Source organism: Periplaneta americana, chromosome 9 (genome assembly GCF_040183065.1).
Source record: "Periplaneta americana isolate PAMFEO1 chromosome 9, P.americana_PAMFEO1_priV1, whole genome shotgun sequence".
NCBI lineage: Eukaryota > Metazoa > Arthropoda > Insecta > Blattodea > Blattidae > Periplaneta > Periplaneta americana.
In genome coordinates, this window is record NC_091125.1 from 56,714,400 (window position 1) to 56,739,427 (window position 25,028).

Consider the following 25,028-nt stretch of genomic DNA (forward strand, 5'->3'; position numbering starts at 1 on the left):
ATAACTGTATGAAACTATTGGCCTAATTAAGATTTACGCCATTGATCACGTGATTGTAATTTGTTTAAGACCCTTAAGATGTTCTTTCCACCTTAAATTCTCATTTGTATATCATTGATAGAAATATCTGAGTATCGGGTAAAACCGGCACATAAGCCCTTTGACTTCTCTCGCCCAACCCTCCCCCAAGTAGGCGTTTGAAGGCAGTTTTTTCGGATTTGAAGATAGAGACCGTGATGGCTCAACAGACAGTCGACAGCCAGTAGTCAGTCAGTTAAGAGGCGACCAGTCAGTTCGATCCTCGACGGGAGGTTCGACATGATGAAGTCAGAAGCCAGAAGACCGCACTTCGAGATAGGGCAGTAACTATGGCATCAGGTGAGAAACTCCAGTCACCAATCGACAGAAACATCAGGCCAACAATTTATTGTAAATAGAAATTATCATATTTTCATGTACTTCAAGTTCCAAACTTAGTCTAAATAAATCTTGTGTTTTTATGAACTAGACTTCAGTTTCTAGAAGTGCAAACTTCTAAATAAATTACGAACAATATCAAGTTATTACCAAGTAGAAATCCTCATCTTAATCCTTAATAATTCCATTGATTGCAATAGTGGTGTCAGAATCCATATTAGTATAACATTGAGTATAATCGGGGTATAATGAGAGATAATGAACACAGTGCTCACCGCTCGAACCCATCTGCCCCCTTCATGGGATGAGGGCACGACAAGATTTGGTTTTCAGAATTGGAATTACCCGCAATTTTCTCGGATATAACTCGCCATTTTCTCAAAGACAAGTACATGGTTTGCCCGAGGCCCTCCCAAGAACATGTGTTATTCGTAATTTATTCATAAAGTTCCCAGAACAGAAACCAGTCATCTTCAGTGATGAGCTCTATTGTTAGTTAAGTTAAAATTCTACACCTTTACAATGTTATTTAAGTGCAGTACCCTAATATTTTTAATTGGTTGTCTATATATTGTGATTGTGCATGTAGGCGAGTGAAGTGAAGTGTCGTTTATTTTGTGTTATAAGTGACCCAGTGTTAGCTAGATACTTACTTACTTACTTCCTTACTTACTTAATATGATTTTTAAATAACCCGCAGATTCATTGCCGACCTCACATAAGCCCGCCATCGGTCTCTATCTGTGCAAGATTCTCTACAATCATATCCCAACTCCCTCAAATCCATTTTAATATTATCCTCCCATCTACATCTCGGCCTCCCCAAAAGCTCTTTTTCCCTCCGGACTCCCAACTAACACTCTATATGCGTTTCTGGATTTGCCCGTACGTGCTTCGTGTCTTGCTCATCTAAAACGTCTGGATTTAATGTTCCTAATTATGTCAGGTGAAGAATATAATGCGTGCAGTTCTGCGTTGTGTAACTTTCTCCGTTGTCCTGTAACTGCATCTCTCTTAGCCCCAAATATTTTCCTCAAACACTCTTAACCTCTGTTCCTCTCTCAAAGTGAGAGTCCAAGTTTCACAACTCTATAGAACAACCGCTAATATAATTTTTTATAAATTCTAACTTTCAGATTTTTTGACAGTAGACTAGATGACAAAAGCTTCTCAACCGAATAATAACAGGCATTTCCCATATTTATCCTGCGTTTAATTTCCTCCCGAGTGTCATTTATATTTGTTATTGTTTCTCCAAGATATTTTAATTTTTCCACCTCTTCGAAGGATAAATCTCTAATTTTTATATTTACATTTCGTACAATACTGGGGTCACGAGCCATGATCATATACTTTTTCTTTTCGGGATTTACTTCCAAACCTATTACTTTACTTGCTTCAAGTAAAATTCCAGTGTTTTCCGTAATCGTTTGTGGATTTTCTCTGAACATATTCATGTCATCCGAAAAGAATAGAAGCTGATGTAACCCGTTTAATTCCAAACCCTCTCCCTTATCCTGAACTATCCTAATGGCAGACTCTAGAGCGAAGTTAAAAAGTAAAGGTGACAGTGCAAATCTTTGCTTTAGCTCGCAGTGAATTGGAAAATCATCAGACAGATGCTGGCCTATACGGAGTCTGCTGTAAGTTTCATTGAGACACATTTTAATTAGTCGAACTAGTTTCTTGGGAATTCCACATTGAATAAGAATGATTAGCTAGATACTACAAGTTAAAATGGTAGAATTCCCCGAGCAAATGATTACGCAATTGTAAGGCGAAGAACGCAGAATCCTCACAGCAGAAGCTGACCGACGATTATTAGCCGTGTATGTTGCAGGCCTAAATGTGAAGTAGGACGTCAAGTGCGCATTGCAATGTCGAGGACGCGGTACTGTTAGCTGTAGCGGTAGATAATATTGAACACACAGGAAATAAGCATGATATGGGACATCGTGCTGTGTTCTCAGTAGGTGAAAGTGTCGCATGTTTTCATTATGGTAAAAAGGGGCATGTAGCTAGGGAATGTCGTTCGTAAAAGTTTCCTTCTGTATACGTAAAGGCCTCCCCACACCGACGCGAAATATTCCCACGTTTGGTGAAGCTAACATTAGTGAAATAGAATTTTAGTAAGTCAATACCTATTTTATTGTATTAGAGTATTTCATTTCTTCTAATCTTTATATACTTTATTCTGTTTTATCACCTTCCTATCATTTGTTTTTGTTTGCCAACATTTGAAACTGCAAATTCTTTACGGTACTATAAAACGTGCTTTGTGATCGTTATTTCTTTACTGCATTAACAGTCATCGGAAAATAGCAGCTCCGTTCAAACATTTTGGTGAAGCTAACATTGTGAAATAGAGTTTTAGTAAGTCATTTAATATGTTATTGTATTAGAGTACTTTATTTCTTCAAATCATTATATACTTCCTTCAAGTCGTGTAATCGAGTTTTGATTTTCTCAAGATAAATCAAAACCTCTAGTGACATTACTGCTGATAAAAATTTCGCAATACGTTCTTCAGTAATTTATTCAAAATATCCTTCGAAATTTTGTTATGTACATTTTATCTGTTAATCTCAATATACTTATTTCTTTACAGATATAACAATTTTTTTCTTAATTACTAGCTCAATCCTGGAATGTTCCTTAAAGACCTCATTTCATGTTACAATTTGTTTTTTTTTTTTTTCTTTTTGTGTCCTTGAGCTCCAGATTTCAGAAACATGAAACAAAATGGACACAGTAATTATAAATTTATATAATTATATCTTTCGTTTCCTTTTTGTGCCACTAAGTAAATTCGTATATTTATGTCAAGGATTTACCTTATTTTATATAAATATGGGACATAATGTATATAGACTATCTCTGTCTTTGCACCATTTCTGTGCAATGAACAATAGTATCTCTTGCTTGTCTAACTAAGGTTAACTTTAAATGTCCCAGTCTGTATCCATCCTGGAAGATTATAAAAATAGGAAGAAATATTATTCATTTTCTCTCATTTATTACAGCGATGTTAACACGTAATCGCGTAAAAGTCTATAATTAACTATTTACAAGCGTTTAATCTCAATTTTTGATCATCATTTATAATTTTATCTGTGCCTTAAAACTCCAATATTATTTCCCTGAATTTATAGCCACAGTATCACTTTATCCTTATCAAGGGAGTCTCGGATTTTCTGTATCTAGTCCCTAACTTCTCCATCTCTAATAGCCATGCTACATAATATAAACTACAAGAAAGTCAAGAATTACAATTCTTATTCATTTCTTATAACTTCTATAATACCGATGGTGTTTAGATTAAACGGTTTATCCTACAAAAAAAAATTTTTTTCAGCAACAACAAAAATCAAACTTTAACACATCATTATCAGTTAACTAATATGAAGGAATGTAAACATAACTGTCACGCCCATATCTCCACATTATGTAGCTCCTAATTAAATGTTAACTAATTACACAAAAAAGTCAAATTTAAAAGAATGAGAGTTAAGCCATTTTACCTAAACACCATCGATATTATCTTAGATAAAGTTGGAAAAATCTAGGATAAATATTTTCTAGTCCTTTTCAAACATAGGAGTCTATTTTGAATGTCAAGAAATGTAGCATTAATTGTTTCAAATAATTTTATTTTCAATTCATTATAATTTCTTCTACAGTATATAAAAATACAGGATTATATATTTCAAGTTCTTTTCTTCTCAAGTTCTAAAAACATATTTTCATACATGCCGAAAATTAATTTGTCATATATTAATATTAATGAAACAAAACAATCGAAACGTCACTTACTGATGTTGAATATTTACGAATGCTGAGAAATATTGTTAAATTATGTACTAAATTAGTTAAATGAATATTTGTGCAGGACGAGGGGCGTTGCTGGTAGCATGGCGGCTGCCTCCTTCTACATCATGTCCTTCCTGGCTGCCAAGACTTTCCTGGGCATGGATAACGCTCTCCAGCTGTACGGATCGTTCTGGTTCTTCGGCGCCATCAACGGCATCTGCTTCGTGTACTTGTACTTCCAGCTGCCCGAGACGGAGGGAAAGTCCCTCGAGGAAATCGAGCGCCTGTTCACAGGAAACAAGCGTCGCAACAAATGAACACGTTTATGGCTGTAGACTTAAATAAATATACTGTACTAAGCTTCTTTCATCTCCAGGCTTGAAACTACTACATACACATTTCACTTTCTCAGATTATACCTAATAAGTTTACATAGGAAACGTTTGACAACTGACAAAAGTTGACTTAAAAGAAAAGTTCTGTCACATGAGGAAAACTAACGTCTTACCTAAAGAAACATACAGTTACATTCAACATTATACAACGACACTCTAAAAACAGATTTTAACGAATGCATGATGAAAAATGTCATGTCCATATACATATATTTACATGCACATATGCGTATCTACAGTGTCCGCAATGTAGGAAGTTGCCGCGAGAGGAGAGGTAGTATATAATGAGGCGTGTGAATAGCAATGACGTATTCGCCAAACTCCTCTTTCCCGTAAAATGCGTTTGAAGTTTAATGACGCGGTTAGTTGCTTACATCTGAGTGGCGTAAGCGCCACTATAGAGATCCATGCTAATAAAATAAACCTACCACCACCACCACCACCACCACCACCACCACCACCATCACTACAACTACCAATACTACTACTACTACTACTGCTGCTGCTGTTGCTGCTTATAATAATAATAATAACAACAATAATAATAATAATAATAATAATAATAATAATAATAACAACAACAGCGTTTAAGTTAAACATTTCTCTTTACATACCATAATAAACTGTGCCAAGTGTATTAGTGAAGTTTTCAATAATCAAGGCCGCTGTCGTCTTCTCCTATGGCCACGTATGTTAGCTTTTCATCTTGTTGTCCATTAATTATAGCACTGAAATATCGGCGATAAGATGGGGGGATGTAATTTGGAAGTTCCTGAATATCTTCACGTTTTTCTCGTAATAATGCAACAGGTTTATTGTACTTGTTCGAAAAAAAAACCTTTTGATAGATGAAATTGAATGGGATCATAAGCATTGCATTGATTCTTTTGTAATTTCACTGAGTAAGGTGTGTCCATATTGTACGCAGACTTAATGCCGATTCCCATCTTGAATTCTTCTGAGAAAAGAAAAGCTCTTCCCTCAGAAAATTTAGATCCCTTTATTAGTTGCTTTTTATGTGAGACTGAAATATATCTACAGTCCTGAAATCTTCCCAATTCATCATGACGACATCAAAGGAGTTGGATTTTCTACACTTTTTAATGAGTTTGACATAGCGAATGCTTGCAAATACTTCCCTTCTCTTGAGGTAGATTTCAATATTATCAAAATCACGGTCACAGGGTAAATGAGAATGGCCTTTCACCATAAAAGTATGTTCTATTTTCTTTGAACTGCCCGAATGAATGTTACGTAGGCAGGTAAGTTTCGTATTGAGATTTTCATTTTGACCGCTGCAGTTGTCACTAAAAAATGTGAAGCACATTTACATGTGGTGGGATGTTGTTTTCAATGTAATGCATTAAACAACTAGCTATCTCAAATGAAGCTTTCTTGCTCACAGTCTCATCCCAAATGTACATTGAGACCTTTCCTGTTAATATGTTATGAATTCCAAAATTATATGTCCATAATTTTCTTTTGCAGTATTGAATTCCAGAGTTGATCTTAGGGGTTGGTAAAGCCTATTATAAATCTATTGATATTGCAAAAACTGAAGGATTTTCACTACCTACAAAGTTTTTGATAAGAGCATGGGCAATTTTTGCTCTTTTGTCATGCAACATTTTATCTGCGTTCGATTTTTTTTATTTCTTCTGCATCACGGATTTCATTGAGATTTTGAATTTTGTACTTGACTTTATCACAGAAATTGCAAGTGTCTGACATAGGTGGAGTAAAGCCAAGATTAAACTCAGTATTAAATATATATGTCGATAAAATGATTCCTTCACGGACTGTTCATTAGGGTAATGTTCAATTAACCAGTCACTGTAAAGATCGTACAGTTTTGAAACATTCAACTCTGGGGCCAAATACTTCCTTCGTATTAGGCTCTTTGCTTTACTGTAATGACTTGACACAGCAGGTAAACTCTTGATGTATTCTATTACTTTTGCTCGCGTAGATTCAGGTAATTTCCTTATCTTCTTCTGATGTCCACGTTGGTCTCTATTTAACCCTATAAAACTAACGTTTCGTCAAAATGACGACGTGTAAAAAAATATAAAATCTCTCCCCCAGCACTTCTCACCATCTGACGCGCTTGGCGGCTTGAATACCTTCAGTTGGCCTTGAGCTACGGCGAGAGTGATATCAATTGTGTTTAACAAGATTGCGGACTGGGAGAACACCCAAAACGAGGAAGTATGCAAGACAACCATACGAGCCCCACGCATGACAACGATCCAGGAAACGGGCCGCCAACAACAAGGAGCACCAACTGAAACAATACGCACCACCCTCACCCAAAAAAACACCCGAGGCCAAGAGCCACACTCAGCATTCACAGACGACTCTCATAAGACAAAAACGCAGAACGCTGAAAACAATCACAGAAGAGACAAGGCAGAAGACTCTCAAACTACAACAGCAAAAGAGAGAAAAGAAATTACCGAAAACGATCTTAGAGAAACAGGACCGGACTTCAACGAATCGGAAAGTGGGGAACCATTTACAGAAGTTACTAGGAAAAGGAGGCAACACAGACCAAGAATTATTGGAACCATGACGGAAAGCTCCGACCTGAAGGCGGGAAACCGCAGAGCATGGATATATGTAGGAAAGATACATGAAACAGCCACTGCGGAAGAACTAGAAACGCACCTGCGAAAAAAAGAGAATCACCGGAGAGATTGAATGCGAAGAACTGAACACTCTCGGACACCTAAAAGCATTTAAAATAGGCATCCCTTTCGAATTCCTAGACGAAGCCAACAAAGCAGAATTCTGGCCTTCCGGAGTCCTAGTAAGGCAATATATTTTTCGACGACAAAGGCAACAAGGAGCAACACTCTGACAAGAAAACGTGGGACATACTTCTATGGAATGTAGAAGGCCCTGAAAGTGTCAAAAGAAACATGCCAATAGAGATGTTAAACCAAAACGTGTTACTACTAACCGAAACGTTCACAACAAAAGAGAGCGACATGCAGGGCTACTACGGAACCCACGTCCTAGCTACACGCGGTGAAGCAGGAAGACCGAGTGGTGGCATATCGTGCTACGTTAAGCCAGCCCTAACACCAATGCAAATAATACTAAGATCTCCAAACCTCCTAGCAGTGAAAACGAAAATATTCACAATAATCGCCGGATACTTCCAACCAGACCTCTCCGCAGAGATGATAACCGAGAGCATAAGTGAAGCACTTGCAAGAACAGACAATGAGGCAGTATTGATAGCAGGAGATTTCAACTGCCGCACAGACGTCCCCTGTGCTAAAACGAACTTGCTGCTGGAATTTCTGCATGAAGAAGGTTTCAAGATGATAAATGACCCAGACAACCCTACCTACATATGCCACAATGGTAAAAGCACGATCGACCTAGTCTTCGTCAACTCCAAGGCAAAAGCGAAGTTCAAGGAGATAATATCAAACATAACAGCCACCCCTTTCAGAAAACACCTCCCTGTTCTTACTACTGTAGAGATTGGGAAACGCACTGAAAACAAACGCCAGCCACCAAGAAGAAATATACGAAGGCACCTGAACAAATCCAAGCTCGAAATGGAAGCCCCAGAGCTAGAGGAAATAAAGAAGAACATATAAGAAGGAAATATCGAGGCGGCAGCCAGTCGCCTGGAATGCCTCCTAAAATCGGCCCAGATTCAAAACACTTCCCGAGAAAGAAAAGCAAAACCCTGATTCGACGCGGAGTGCTACAGAGAAAGGCAGGGAGTGTTAAAAGGCCTGCACCGAGTAAAACACACGGGAACAACACCAAATATAGAAAGATATAGGCTACTCAAGCAAGACGGAATTACAAAAAGCTCTAAAAGAGAAACAGAACAAATATATAGAACAAGAGGGGCAAATGATCGTTGAGAAGGCTGTAGCGAACCCATTCACTGTACTACGACCGAGGAGGCCGAAATTCACTCAAGGCATAATAATAAAAGAATGGGAAAAACATTTCAAGAATATCCTAAACAAAGCAAACGGGGACAAGACGTACAACGTGGGAGAAGTGGGGATGCAGAACTTCAAAGCTTTCTAAAAAGAAGTAACAATGGCAATACAAAAATTGAAACCGAAGAAAGCAGCGGGCCCGGACTCCATACCAAATGAAGAACTGAAAGACTCGGCGCAAATACTAGCGGATATATGGACCAGCCTCTTCAATAAATGTATGGAAACAAACAGTATCTCCACGAGACGGAGATCCTCGACCGTCAAAGTCATCTACAAAGGGAAAGGGGACACAGAAGCCCCGGACTCATACAGAGGCATCGCACTAGAAAATACAATTTTCAAGCTCTTTACGGCGATGCTCACGGACCGACTCAATGAAGAAGCCGATAACCTCAACCTTATCCCGGAAGAACAGTTCGGTTTCCGAAAAGGCAGATCGACACTACAAGCTGTTGCGAACCTCAATGCTGACATCCACAATGAACTAAGACACCCCAAGGGAAAACTATATGCAGTCTTCATCGCCTATAGCAAGGCCTTCGATCTAATAGACAGGAAGATTGTAAAAGACAAAATGGCAGAAATGACGGGGCCAAACAACTACCTCACGAGCATAATCACAAACATACTAGAATACAACAGAATCACAATAGATAACAATATAGAAATATCAGCCCCTAACACACAGACGAACGGCTTCCTCCAAGGAGATCCTCTAAGCCCCCTGCTCTTCAACCTTGCAACCGCGGATGTAATAAGAAACACCATAAGCCACAACAACTCCACCAGAATTTATATATATGCAGATGATATGGTATTAGCCTCCGGCAAGCCAGAAGACGTACAGGAATGCATAATCTGCAAAAGTGGGCCGAGACAAATGGACTCCTCATCAACAAAGAAAAAAGCGCGCAGATGATATTCAGAAAGGTGGCCGAGTATCAGAGAAAGACACAATGCAGATTGGAGACGGGAGGTTACAAGTCGTTAACTCATACAAGTACCTTGGGGTGACTTTCCAAACTTCTGGAACAACGTTCAACATGCACGTGAAACAAAAGGCTATCTCGGCAATTAGAGCAATGAATGACGTAAACCACATACAGTCACTCACCCTTGACACGGCGATGAAAATATTTAAGGCAAAAATAGTCCCCATACTGACATATGGAATACATATAATATGGGAGCGCCTGAAAAAGAGAGGCCTCAAAATCTGGGAAAACGTCAAAGCAACCTACTTAAAGAAGGTGCTCGGTGTGTCGAAATACACACCATCCAGGCTCACATACCTGCTCACCAGAGAACCCTACCTGATTGAAGACCTACGACACTCGCTACTGCTGCCAACTACGGAGGCCTACGAGAATCTACTAATCGAGATCCTGCAGAAGAGGAAGGAAGTAGAAGAAGAATTTTACACCACCAGTGCCATGACAGAAGCTGGGAAGGAGCTAATCAGCAAATGAGGAACGTTGTTACCAGACTGGCGGTACACGGATTCCACCATAAAGTGTGCGGCATAGATAGCTTCCATAAAGTGTCCGAAAAATGCATATGCAAACTGTGTGGTGAAAAATGTGGCAAATACCACGTTCTGAACTGCAAGAAGAATGCCAAAACCGTGAATGAACTCAGTATAGACCAACTACTCTGCACACTTGTGCGCATTTCCTATTATTATTATTATTATTATTATTATTATTATTATTATTATTATTATTAGTTGTTGTTGTGTTGTTATTTGTTTATTGGTTCTGCGTAGTCATTCTGACGAAGCAGTAGCTTTATCGTAAGTATATTGGACTGCTCGGCGGAAGTTATATGTTTTGTTTTACTGTCTGTTATCTGTAAAGTTTACAAATAGTCCTTCTATCTCTCTATGTAGGTACTGAAACTAGTACGTCTTAATATTCTGAAGTGTAATCTATACTAATAATAAATCTGTAGTCGAAATTTTTCTGGTAATTTTCGATTTTCCAAAAATATAGGTCCTAACATATATAATTAACCATCCTGAAACCGAAAATCGCTATTTTTTAATTTTTGTTTGTATGTCTGTCTGTCTGTATGTTTGTTAACTTTTCACGCGATGATGACTCAACGGATTTCCATGAAAATTGGAATATAAATTAAGTTCGTTGTAACTTAGATTTTAGGTTATATGGCATTCAAAATACATTATTTAAAAGGGGAGTTATAATGGGGCCTGAATTAAATAAATCGAAATATCTCGCTTATTATTGATTTTTGTGAAAAATATTACATAACAAAAGTTTCTTTAAACATAATTTGCGATAAGTTTTATTCCTTGAAAAATTTTGATAGGACTGATATTTAATGAGATAAATGAGTTTTAAAATTAAAATAACTGCCATCTAAGGCCGTGTAATGAATTAAAAAACAAATGACTTCGTCTATAAGGGGCCTTGGAAAGCAACAATCGAAAGCTATGAAAGATAGCCTACAGAGAATGTTTTTGTGTTTGTATGAAGTAATATCGGAAGCTAAATTAACCGATTTGTATAATTAATTATTTATTATTTCACCATTGGAAAGTATAGTTTCTCTAGATGGACATAATGCTAAAATGTTATTACAGTAACTTCTGATATAATATAATATAATATAATATAATATAATATAATATAATATAATATAATGTAATATAATATAATATAATATGATATAATATGTAATATTATATAATATAATTTAAGTTATTTGAAGGGTTCAGAACCATAGTGGGCCAAGCGCCATTCACTGAATACGTAGAAAACAAGAGTTAAAATTAAGTTATTACCATAATTCAATGGAAACCTATAACAAGTAAAATAAAATATACACATTAAACCTAAATTATGTCAATCTTCATTAAGCTATGGTTGCATGTTATAAAAATTAAGAAACATGTTAAAGTAATTGTCATTGCACCAAATGAGTGTCTCTGGACCAAAATGATCGCATTTTAATTATTTGGATGCAATTTAAATTAAGTAACATATTAAACGATTTATCCTTCTATCAAACACGAATGTTCCCTGGATAAAATGTCCTATTTTAATTATGTAATTACTTTATATTTATTTCTAATGGGTGCAGCGGAGCGCACGGGTACGGCTAGTTCGTCATATAATAGCATCTACAGAAGAAAATTCTACAGAAGGCCCTCACCAAGAGTATTTATGGAACCAACCGCAACATAACAATGGACAACTCGTTCACGTCGATTCCACTAGCATCTGAGCTCCTGAAAACTCCTTATAATTTGACAATAGTGGGCATTCTACGTAAAAATAAGCGGGAAATTCCACCCGAGTTGCTCAACAATATGACTAGGAAAGTGGGAACGTCAATGTTCTGTTTCGATCAAGAAAAAACTCTTGTATTCTACAAAACAAAACCAAACAATGTAGTGTTGCTGCTTTCGACAACCCACGACACAGCATCCATTAACCCAACTTCCAAAAAACCGGACATCATCGAGTTTTACAACTCAACAAAAGGCGCAGTGGACATATTGGACCAAATGTGCAATCAGACGACTTGCAGCAGAAAGACAAGAAGATGGCCGCTCTGCGTCAATATCGCTCACACACAACAAGATCATCAATAAAGAAAAACCATTGACTAGGCGTCTGTTTGGAAAGGAACTTTACTCTGCACTTATAAATTCATGGTGACACATCGCCTTGGAATGCGCAACTTACCGCGCTTGCTACGTTTGTCAATGGCAGAAATACTTCATGTGAACATGATTGTGGATGAACCAGAAGCCCAGGAATCAATAAAACTCAAGATCTGCGCCTTCTGTCCAAGCAAGAGAAGGAGAATGACGAAAGTATTTTGCTACAAGTGTTCCAGAGCAGTATGTGGTGAACACCAAACAATATGCTGTTTTGAATGTAAAGATGGACGTTAAGAGTGGTAGGAATATTTTGTATGTTTATAATACTGTAAGGAACAAATGTATTATATTAGCAATTATAAAATACAAATAAACCTCTTCCTCCAAGGCAAGAAAAAATTGTCGTCAAAATGACTGCGCATTAGCTTTAATGTTCCTGTTCTAGAACGTTAGCTTTCTAGGGTTAAACAGCCTGTTAGCCTGTTGCTCTCATCTTATCACGTACATTACATAATCATCTTTCAGTTAAACCATGCATGTTCCTAAAAGCGTCAGCACAAACACTATAAGAAATATCTTGGAAGAGCACCTCGTATTCCGCAGTACGCAACCTATAAGAGGACCTGTCCTTAACGCGTATTCATTTTACATTCACACTTGTCATTAAGTTGTTTAAATAACTATTTTGCATTTCATAATCCCCAATTTTCCAGAATTCATTAAATATAGATTCTATTTTATCACTTCCTACTTTAACAAAGCAACCACATCTACAGGGAGCCCATATTGTTCTTGCCTTCACAACTTTCTTTGTCTTTGCACTTACATATTTTTCTCCTAGAATTGCATCGTTTTGCTTACACTAGCTTTCCACTTTGATTCCTGTATTGAGCGATTCCTAGGAGGAGATGGTGCACCACTTGTTTCACGCATTATTTAGCTCTGTTACAAATGCAACTTTAAGAAACTAAACACAGTACGTCTATATACTTCTCAGTAAGAGAGCTAGAGAAGATTGAAAGAAACCCTACTGTTACAAGAAGATTGAGATGAGGGATAACTCATACTGGAAAGAATAAACATCATGTTTAAATCTGCTTATTGAGAAAAAGGCGATAAATTGGTCACATGAGGGATGACAGATTAGGGAGTCTAACAAACATCACGTTTCTAGTTTGCTTGTGGACGAAGAGACAATAAATCTGTGGACAATAGGCCTACTGGAAAAAATAAACATTACGTTTGCAATGCTGGTTGAATGAGGGGCCACATTAAATATATAAACACATTAAAACAACTAATACTGTAAGTGAGTTGGGATTAATATTGTCAAACCTACCTTACAGAAATAAACACTTCACAGTAAGAACCGGATGGAAAATGTAACGGTTGATAGAAAATGTATGATATAAGTTTAATTACTGGTATGATTTTGAAAGATATACGAGAATTTTTTATAGTTACCGTTTCATTATTTTAAACCTCATGCGTATTATAGATGAGCAAATTTAAATGTCTCATTCTGTGGTAGAACAGTGGATTTAAAGGGACACGCTGGCGCATACGCCATTGCTATTCTCATAATTATACCTCGTTCCGAAGAATACTGTAAGAACTACATACCATGTGCAAATCAAGATTTCAGATATAACTCCCTGTAAAGTTGATTTGAATAATTTCGAGGGAAAAATTGTTCCGGAGCCGGTTATCGAACCCGGGACCTTTGGTTTAACGTACCAACGCTCTACCACTGAGCTACCCGGGAACTCTAACCGACACGGATCCAATTTTTCCCTCTATATCCACAGACCTCAAAGTGGGCTGACAACCGTCAAGCAACCAACTTCGAGTGCACACTAATTGCGTGTGACTTAAATTGTGGTTTTCTGTTAACGAACAGTGACGTGTATTATGCAAATCAAGATTTCAGGTATAACTCCCTGTAAAGTTGATTTGAATAATTTCGAGGGAAAAATTGTTCCGGAGCCGGGTATCGAACCCGGGACCTTGGGTTTAACGTACCAACGCTCTACCACTGAGCTACCCGGGAACTCTAACCAACACCGATCCAAGTATTTGAATAGCATGTTTCAACCTCCTACAAGACGTATGAACCAGTCATTCTTCCTGTGATAATAGAGGACATTTTTCACCATCCTACAAGACGTATGAACCAGTCATTCTTCTTGTGATAATAGAGGGCATTGTAAAGAATATATTGCGGGAAAAACAGAAATTTATACAGTTGGTGCATACGTTATTGCTGTTCTAAATGCCTTATGTTGAATGGGATCCCACTATAGGTGAACGTGTGTGTGTGTACAGTCACATTACCTGAAAGATTAACCTCCAAAAATATCATATCTATTCATTATACGAATGCTGGAATCACACTTTCTTAGCAATTATTACATTGAAGCGGGTTGAATCTTTAGATGGGTAGTGGTAGGAAACAGTTGTGTGCGCGTGCGCAAATCAGGTAACTCCCTAGCTTGCTGCATCTGCATACATACGAATAAAAAACGTAAAACATGAGGCGTAACATAATAATAATAATAATAATAATAATAATAATAATAATAATAATAATAATAATAATTCATCCTAAGTAACCCTTGTGATCCAAGTTAAATTTAACACACTTTTAGATTTAAGGACTTGTTATAATAATAATAATAATAATAATAATAATAATAATAATAATAATAATAATAATAATAATTCATCCTAAGTAACCCTTGTGATCCAAGTTAAATTTAACACACTTTTAGATTTAAGGACTTGTTATAATAATAATAATAATAATAATAATAATAATAATAATAATAATAATAGTAATAAGTTATTTTACCCTTATTATATCTCCATTTTATGCTTATAACTTTATCTTCCAATTTATTCTTCACTATATATACACACATTTTCCTATTTTCTTCAAGTTCCTATTTTTTAGTGAACTAAATACTTTGTTACAACGTAGTTTCACATTTAATTTTAGAATTGACCTTCAATAAATAATTTCCTTGTCACGTAGAGTCCACTTTCTGTCGGCAGACAATGTAGTACATATTATATCATTCTTAGAGTTTCCTTTTTCCTAACTGACACAATCTAAACCTATCCATTCTCTCCTGCAATCAACTCTTTTGGAATGTATTATTTTCGTCCCCGTAAGGTTTTCATTCCTTAATGACCTCAAGTTAATATCTAGCTATCTCACTGCTCCTCTCATTTATAATTTTTCATATTAAATTTATATTCATTAATCCGATTTCTACCTCTGATAGAGGTTTCGGCTAATATGTACAGTAGTGGCAAAAAAAAAAAAACCGGATCGACTCTTGTAGTTGTTTCAGAGCCTTCTTCACTCCAGAGCACGATAGACTGGTAACTCAAACATTCGTGGTTCGAATCCTGCCTGGGAAGAAAACTTTTTTTTGTTCCTTATTCAAAGTTATTCCCAATACTTTTCGATTGCAGCGATATTTTACTACTTAATTAACTTATTATTCCCAGAACATGAATTTTACCAGCAATCGAAAAGTATTGGGAATAAATTTGAATAAGGAACAAAATAAAATTTCCTTCCCAGGCAGAATTCGAACCACGAAAGTCTTAGTTACCAGTCTATCGTGCTCTGGAGTCAACAAGGCTATGAAATCAGCTACAAGGGTCGGTCCGGTTTTTTTTTTTTGCCACTACTGTACATCTATTATCAGGCAGTGCATCTAACTTGACGATATGTGTCAGAGGAAGAACAATAATTGTTTGTATGCATCTGAAGTCTGATTAGTGTAAAATGCAGCTAATCGGTGATGTATGCAATGGAGGGGGAAAGGAACAAGTTACCCTACCACATTATCTCCTGGCCTAGTAGCCTCATAAGTGGTGTCTTGTTGGTATCACTTGTGAGGTTCAGACCTGTCTTCAGATAGTTGACTAAACAACAACAATTCGATTTCTTACCATTCCCAATTTAAGCAAGATCTCCTTACACAATATTCTGATAATTCTATTAGGCAATTAAATTTTATTTTTGTACTGTGAAAATATATAATAATTTACTTTTCTTTCTAATATCATTAACTTCTTCCTCCATAATATAACTAAAATATTCAATTTTCCTAAAACCAAAGTAGTTTTCATAATGCTATCCATATCCATTTCATGTCTAGCAGCTACCTCTGACGAATTTAATGTAATACCCATTTATAAAGTTTGGATCTTATCCAATCAATATAACTTATACAATTGGGATGTTGTTTTCTCAGAATTTCCATAATAAATGTTAATGTTATGTTTAATTTAACGACGCTCGCAACTGCCGAGGTTATATCAGGGTCTACGGTGTGCCGGAATTTTGTCCCGCAGGAGTTCTTTTACATGCCAGTAAATCTACTGACATGAGCCTGTCGCATTTAAGCACACTTAAATGCCATCGACCTGGCCCGAGATCGAACCCGCAACCTTAGGCATAGAAGGCTAGCGCTATGCCAACTCGCCAACCAGGTCGACTCCATAATAAATAATACAGGCTTATAGAACTGAGCGCCAATTTTGGCGTAAGTCACAAGCAGGAATACGTCACTCATACCTTCCTTTCACCCCTCGCGGTATTGAATTCGTAGGGGAGAGAAATTGTATTCATTGTCTGTGTTACGTGATTGCTTACGGCACACAGAGACGTCATCCAACGCCGGTGGACTGTGGACGGGGAACCAACGCTTTCATCATGCTTCTGCCCCTCTCTCGTCAGTTCTGCATCCCTGATATAATACTTTTGCTTCAATAATCACACCCAAAAAAGAATTATGTTATCAAACTGAAATTTTATGTAGATATTCAGAAATTCAGGGTTGTTTTAAAATCAAGTGGAAATTTGTGTCCGCACTTTTGTTCTTTCATTTTTATCTTTTTACTACAATATTTGATATAGTTTCATTGTTTGTTCTGAAATAAACTGATATTAATGATAATAATATATTACGTGTTAACAAATATTTATTAATTTGATTTTATTTATTTATTTATTTCTAGTGACATAGTTAAGGCCGTAGGGCCTTCTCTTCCACTCAATCGGTATAAGAAGACTAGCAAATTTAAAAAGACAGCAACAGAGGAGCAATACACAATTAATAATAATAACAATAATAATAATAATGATAATAATAATAATAATAGTAATAATAATAATAATAATTTAATTTACAGCAGAGTCCATATAGGCCAGTTTCTATCTGATGCTTTTCCAATTTACTGCGGGCTAAAGCAAGGAGATGCACTTCGCTCTAGAATATGCCATTAGGAAAGTTCAGGATAACAGAGGGGGTTTGGAATTGAACGGGTTACATCAACTACTTGTCTATGCGGATGACGTGAATATGTTAGGTGAAAATCCACAAATGATTAGGGAAAACACGGAAATTTTACTTGAAGCAAGTAAAGCGATAGGTTTGGAAGTAAATCCCGAAAAGACAAAATATATGATTATGTCTCGTGACCAGAATATTTTCCGAAATGGAAACATAAAAATTGGAGATTTATCCTTCGAAGAGATGGAAAAATTCAAATATCTTGGAGCAACAGTAACAAATATAAATGACACTCGGGAGGAAATTAAACGCAGAATGAATATGGATTATTCGGTTGAGAAGCTTTTGTCACCTAATCTGCTGTCAAAAAATCTGAAAGTTAGAATTTATAAAACTGTTATATTACCGGTTGTTCTTTATGGTTGTGAAACTTGGACTCTCACTTTGATAGAGGAACGGAGATTAAGGGTGTTTGAGAATAAGGCTCTTAAGAAAATATTTGGGACTAAGAGGGATGAAGTTACAGGAGAATGGAGAAAGTTACACAACGCAGAACTGCATGCATTGTATTCTTCACCTGACATAATTAGGAACATTAAATCGAGACGTTTGAGATGGGCAGGGCATGTATCACGTATGGGCGAATCCAGAAATGCATATAGAGTGTTAGTTGGGAGACCGGAAGGAAAAAGACCTTTGGGGAGGCCGAGACGTAGATGGGAGGATAATATTAAAATGGATTTGAGGGAGATGGGATATGACGGTAGACACTGGATTAATCTTGCATAGGATAGAGACCGATGGCGGGCTTATGTGACGGCGGCAATGAACCTGCGGTTTTCTTAAAAGCCATTTGTAATAATAATAATAATAATAATAATAATAATAATAATAATAATAATAATAACAATAATAATAATAACAATAATAATAATAATAATAATAATAATAATAATAACAGCAAAATTAAGACAAATTTAAAATAAAAATCATATATTACAAAAATTAAATTTAGGAAAGATCATAGTCTACGTAGTCTATTTGACAACCGGCTTTTGAAAGTAGTCAATGTTTGACAGCCCCTTAAGTTATAAAGTAGGGAGTTCCAATGACTAAAAATTGAAACGGTGAATGATGAAGAGTATCGTGAAGTGTTATGATGAGGTATACTCGATGTGCAGGTGATCTGAGATCGAGTATTTAAGTTAAGATTGGAACATAAATAAATGAGACGAGACGACAGATAACTTGGGGCTGAGGTGCACATAATACTGTGTAACAAATTTTATTTTATTTTATTTTATTTTTTTTTTTGCGCTGGGCATGTGATACACGTTTTCTATATAATTTGAGCCTCCTGAATACGAATATGATAAAAAAAACAGTTGTTGGTTATGGGTTTTGAGAAATTTTCGAATTTATATCTATTCAAAATACTGCTTTATATAATGACAATAAGGTTAAATATTCACTGTTCAATAGATTACATCTTTCTTTTTTGCATTCTCTTTCATACTGGGCATCAGGTAAATAATGAGATAAAGTAGTTCAACAATAGTCTGCTAGCATATTGGTACTTTACTGTCCTTGGGATCTTTTTTCCATAGTTGAAATGTCTTGATGAAAACGCTCACCATGGTCATCACTGAAATCGTCACAATTCTCGTGGAAAAAGTAAAGATGGAAGTGAAGGAAGTGAATTTTCATGCACATGTTACAACCCATACTGTAGTTTCATAAGCCAACAGTAAATTTTGCACTAGTTCTTCATAGTTCTCACTTCTACGGTTACCCATAAAATGTAATACTTTTCCTTGAATGCAACTCAGGCTTTCTCTTTTCCTTCCAACAAAGTTTCGAAGTGATTGTCCTTCATTATTTCTCTAATTTGTGGTCCATTGAAAACTGCCTCTCTTATTTAAGAGTCACTAATAGCAGGAAATTTTCCTTGGATATGTTTAAATGCATCAGTTTTATGATTCATCCGTTTAACAAAATTCTTTAGTAACCCTAACTTAATGTGTGAAGGGGGTAAAATTATTTTACTTTGAGGTACAAGGGGTTAATGTATAATAATTCTCTTCCCTGGCTCTAATGATTATCGTTTTATTTTATAATGCTTACCTCGAACGCGACTGTCCCATTCGCACAGAAAGCAGCAAAATTTTGTGTAGCCTAATTGCATTCCAAGAAGCAATGCTATAACCTACACATCTGCACATATAAACCATTTGTAATTTGAATATTATCATTAAAGCACACTTTAAAGAAATACACGTCTTACACAGAATACTAATTCCACGGAAAACTCCCGGTAAACTGAAGCGATTTCATACAGCGAATTTGTTTCTCCCCCTCCAAATGGAACCAAAAAGGGCAATAAAACAATTCCCGCTTCTAGAAGTCGTTTTGACAAGGTGGTCTATTGCAAAATATAAACTACAGTAATGTCATTAAAACTCACAGTGAAAGAAATGCATATCTCAAGAAAAATCATGTATAGTCAAGCGAATTCATACCGTGAACCTGTCCCCCCCCCCTCCAAATAGACTCGTAAAAGGGCGATAAAATAATTTCCGTTTCTACAAGTGCTTCTAACATAGTGGCCTACTTATACTAATATTGTTTTCACATAATGGATCGTCACATTTGTAAGACAAAGTACAGTTACACAAGAAATACGGTGATTTTTAAATAGAATGCACATAAAATGAATTATTTTGTGCATCTCGAAAACCCGAACTGATGGAACATTTTGCTTGTTATTTTTGAATTCAAGATGTCGAAATGAGCAAGAATTTGTTAGTTTTACGTCTGGCGCAAAAAGTTGTTGACCAGTGAATTTTAAATAGCCTACAAGAAACAGACAGTGTAAAGTTTTGCTGTCGTTTAGTCGGAGTCATGATAAAGATACGAAAAATGGTAAAATATGATCGTATCGTCGGACATTTCATATATATATTATACACTTGTTATGCACATGTAATTTACTCGAGAATTCGGTGCATAAGTCAGTGAACAACACATCACAATAGCCAAAGTGCAGCATTACTAATGTTTCTTTCAGTGGCGCTGGATACAAATGCTTGAACTGGCTTAACGAGTGAATATAAGAGTATATTTTTTTTACAAGTGTACTTTACTTGGTAATTCCAACTTAATTTGTTATCAAAATATAATTCCTAAATTTTTCACTATAGGTGAGTAGGTAATTTCGATATTATTAAGCATATTAGTCCTACTTTTCACGTGCGATATTATCGTTCTCTAGTGTTAATATTATATTATATAATTCCACTGCCGCTGTAATTATATTTTAGTTCCTATTTTATTTTATTTATTATTATTATTATTATTATTGTTATTATTATTATTATTATTATTATTTTATTATTATAATATTATATCTGAACTGCGACCGAGCACGTGCGCTGCTCATTCGGTCTCAAATTTTGTTAATACTACTGTATCTTCTTTTTGTATTGCTTGTATTATTTTATTTCTATTTCTCTTGTTTGTTTTGTAATTATATTTCTTTATTCTGTACATTTAAATTTAAATAAAATAAAAATAAAATAACAATAAAATTGCAAAAAAAAAATCATGGCCGAAATTTGACTATCATTCAAAAGTAGCAGTCTTTCGGCTCTGATGATTATGACCCGAGTCTTGACTGCATTAAAATCTAAGTACGAATCTGCCGGCTTATGTCGAGACTGAATTGAGATCGCTGTTTAATTTGTGGGTAGAATCATTATTTTCATGTATCAGGTCGGAAATGTACATAGAGTTGGAGATCATCAGCATTATTATACAGTAGATGGTAGCGACAATGTACTATGTTCCCTGAGACGTCATTGACATAAATTGAAAAGAGTAGCGGACCGAGAACTGAGCCTTGTTAATTTCCCCTTTCGTGGATCGACAAGAAAAAGACCGATTGTCGTCAGAAACGCATTGTTGGCGGTCATGCAGGTATGATTCCATCCAGCTCATAGTACTGTCGGAAGAATGTGAGAGTTTTTAATTTGGCTAACAAGCAAATATTCTGATGGGAACAGATAAACAAGTTTTTTTCTTCCATAATGTTAATAATGTCATAACAAGTGCTTGTACAAATTTTTGTCACTCGAACGCAATAACGAGGGCTGTAAAAATAAGTTTCCCTGAAAGAAAGAAAACACAATTTCATTGAAAAAAAATATTGGAATAGATACAACTGTTGAGCTATTTTTCAACATTATCCCCACTGAAATTTAGACATTTTAGTCATACCATGGGAATAACAGAGAGGTGAAAACGGCTGTCACACACTGCTTCTGATCCCAGTCGGCAGACTTATACGACACTAGGCTACGAAAATTGATCCCACGGCATGATAAATGTCTCAATTCCGATGGGGAATATGTTGAAAAATATCTCAACAATTGCTGTATCTGTTCCAATAGATATTTCTTTCCATGATATTTTGTTTTCTTTCTGTAAACGGCCCCAGGGAAATTTATCTTTTAGAGCGCTTGAATGGCCAAAATTTGTATGAGCACTTGTTTTGATATTGTTAATATGGTGAAAGAAAAAAATAACTTTTTATCTGCCCCTGCGAGTGTTTGCTTGTAAGAACAATTCGATATTTACAGAATTACAAGCATTACTCAGATCAAGAAGGCATAGAGCCGTCCCCTCTCCTCTGTCCATTGCATTTCGAATGTCTTAGGTTACATTAAGTAGGGCCGTAGCTGTGCTGTGGTCTGAACTGAATTTCAGATTCAACTCTATCTAAAAGTTTATATTCGTTGAGATAATCCGTTAGCTGTCGACGTATGATTTTTTCTAGATCTTTCGAAAGAGTGGGGAGGATATTTATTGGCCTATATTTATTCAGTGTAGAAGGAGAATTGGTTTTCGGTAAAGACTTTACTATTGTCATTTTCCATATGATCGGATAAGTACTTGATATAGTGGAGCCATTAAATATGTGAGTTACAGTGGGCAGGATTGTGTATATTATTTTATGTAGGAGAGTTACGTTCATTTTGGCATACCTTGAGATTCTGACTTAATGCCTCCCAATGAATTTCTTGCTTCAGCCGGGGTTATTTACTTGAAAAAGAATTTTTCTCTGTCAGGTACAGGATGAGAATATAATTCCGAAAGGGTTTCTTCTTTTAATATGGGATCTGGAGAAGGGACAGTGAAGTGTTCGTTCAAGCTGTAAAATGGCAATTTAATGGCTTCTACCTAATACTTCTGTTTCGGTAGACCCATAGAGTTGATATTTTCTTACATTTCTTTCATACTAACATGAAGCAGTAATTAGGAGAGGGAGAGACCGATTTATCAGCGAAGTGATATCTCCATATTTCTATTACATGTATTCGCGGGGATGTTCTGGCGACTTCGTTAGAATTAGCTTCCTCACACAGGTGTTTCGTCACTTGTCAGCATCGGACAGATTTAGGGCCACCTTGAGCGGGGATTCGTAGAGACTCGATGAAGCATAAAACCCTAAAGTTAGACTGGACCCGTGGGAAAGATACTGCCAAGCTTGGGTTTTCCAAAGAACGGGTATTCTTGTGAGATATACAAACTAATTTGAGGTTATGGGAAATCCAAAGTCTAAATTTAGAGATGACATATTTCGCGCCCAATAAGAAGAGATCTTGGTCCAGCTTATGAGGTCACTTTGGACCAATAGGGAATAGATTTTAGGCCAGTTAGTGACGTAGTTTTTAACCAATAGGATAGTTAGTTTTAGCGTAGGATAGGTTTTTATAAATAAGGGTGACGGGGAGCGGAGATAACGACTACTATTCCGCTTCGGAGCGGAGATCAAAAAAACAACTTTACACCGTGTCGGCGGCCCTACATACAGGGCAGAATAACTACTTCGTTTGGTGTCGACAGGACTACTATTTCGCTTCGTGTCATAGTGTACTGGACAGAGTATTGAATTTGTAGTATCGGATAGAGCTTATTCAGAGCCGCCATAGAGTCGATACAGAAGTGCGACCAACGATTGAATTATATGTCAGCCGGAAATACATATTCTAGGGTTTACCAAGTGAATACGACAATAAGCTTATAGTTTTGGAAGTGTACGCTGCCTTTTATTTAAGAGCCGGCTTGGTATTATTCCCGACATCAACCTACACCACAACCGTACCTCGGCTACCCTGAGTGAATCTCACGCAACATCGAGACGCACCCACCCTCAAATGGCGCCCAACGTGTGGTCCCAATAACCACTCACCCTCAGATGGCGTCCAATGTGGGGTCTCAATAACGATTCCACCCACAAACAGAAGTATGTATAAGAGAGTGCGCAAGACGTAATTTTGCATTCCTGATTGGCTAGTTTTGTTACGCAGCCGTTTATAATCTTCAAAGTCGGTCAACAATTGCTCCGGCGATATTTGTGATAAACGGCATCTCTTTCTGCCATAGCACTAAGACCGGAGGTTTGGTTATTCGTTTCGTTTTAGGGGCGCATGGTTGTCATAAATATGGATAACCAACTCGTTAATTTTTTTTTCATCTATGCTTCGCAATGTCCAAACTAAATGTCAGGGAAGATTACTTGCAACATTTTATAATTCATCAACATTAACGTTATTTACGTCTCTGTACGTCCTACATTTTTACTGTCTCTTGGGACAATGCAAGGAATATTCTATATACACAGTGTTCCGCTTAAAACGTCAATAAAATAAATGCTTATAACGCCACATATGGTAAAGAGAAATGTATCTAGTCAGGTTTGGTAGTGAAGTTCTTGCAATTTATGTAACAATGTAACAATGGTTGCCATGGAGAAATAAATAAATAACAGCAAATTAATTCTGTAAAACTAGCAGCCATGTCGATTGTTTAAGCCTCGTGTGTTCTTTGGTTAGCAGAAGCAAAGTCTGTGCAGCATGTTCAGCGACAATTTCGTCGGGAATACAACCTTCAAAGACCCCATTTCTGACTATAAGAGAATAATGGCCTGGGATGCAAAGTTGAAGGAAACAGGAAGCTTGTTGTCGAGCAGTGGTAAGTATGCTAAGAAAAGAGTTTCTGAAGAGAACATTGAACTCGTACGAACCTCCTTTACAAGAAGCCTAAGAAAATCAATCCGAAAAGGAAGTTTACAACTCCAGATTCCTCGCAGTACTGTTCATAATGTTCTATACAAAAGGCTCCGTCTTCGAGCATACAAAATTCAAATCATACAGCAGATCAAGTCCGGTGATAAAGATAAGAAGCTAAATTTTGCTGCGAGTGTTTTGGACAAAATTGATGAAAACAACTCGTACTTAGACCATGTGTGTTTCTCCTAAGAGTCAATTTTCCACATATCAGGAAAAGTCAACAGACACAATTGCAGAATCTGAGGAAGTGAGAATTCGTCTGTACACCCAAAGTTAATGTCTGGTGCGGTTTATTGAAAGATCGTGTAATAGGTCCCTTCTTTTTTTTGCTGAACCTATAGTGACTGGTTCAACTTATC

The 25,028-nt window shown here is 36.5% G+C and overlaps 2 protein-coding genes across 2 annotated transcripts in view; both read left to right on the forward strand.

The window, feature by feature from the left end:
- Positions 1–4,544, forward strand: part of LOC138705579 (facilitated trehalose transporter Tret1-like) — a 38,138-nt gene extending 33,594 nt beyond the window's left edge. Inside the window, exon 9 of the mRNA XM_069834181.1 lies at positions 4,307–4,544. Within this exon, the coding sequence (XP_069690282.1) occupies positions 4,307–4,544 (238 nt within the window). The remainder of the gene's footprint in view (positions 1–4,306) is intronic.
- LOC138705947 (facilitated trehalose transporter Tret1-like) overlaps positions 1–25,028 on the forward strand; it is a 256,949-nt gene that overhangs the window by 76,709 nt on the left and 155,212 nt on the right. The gene's annotated exons all lie outside the window — the stretch shown is intronic.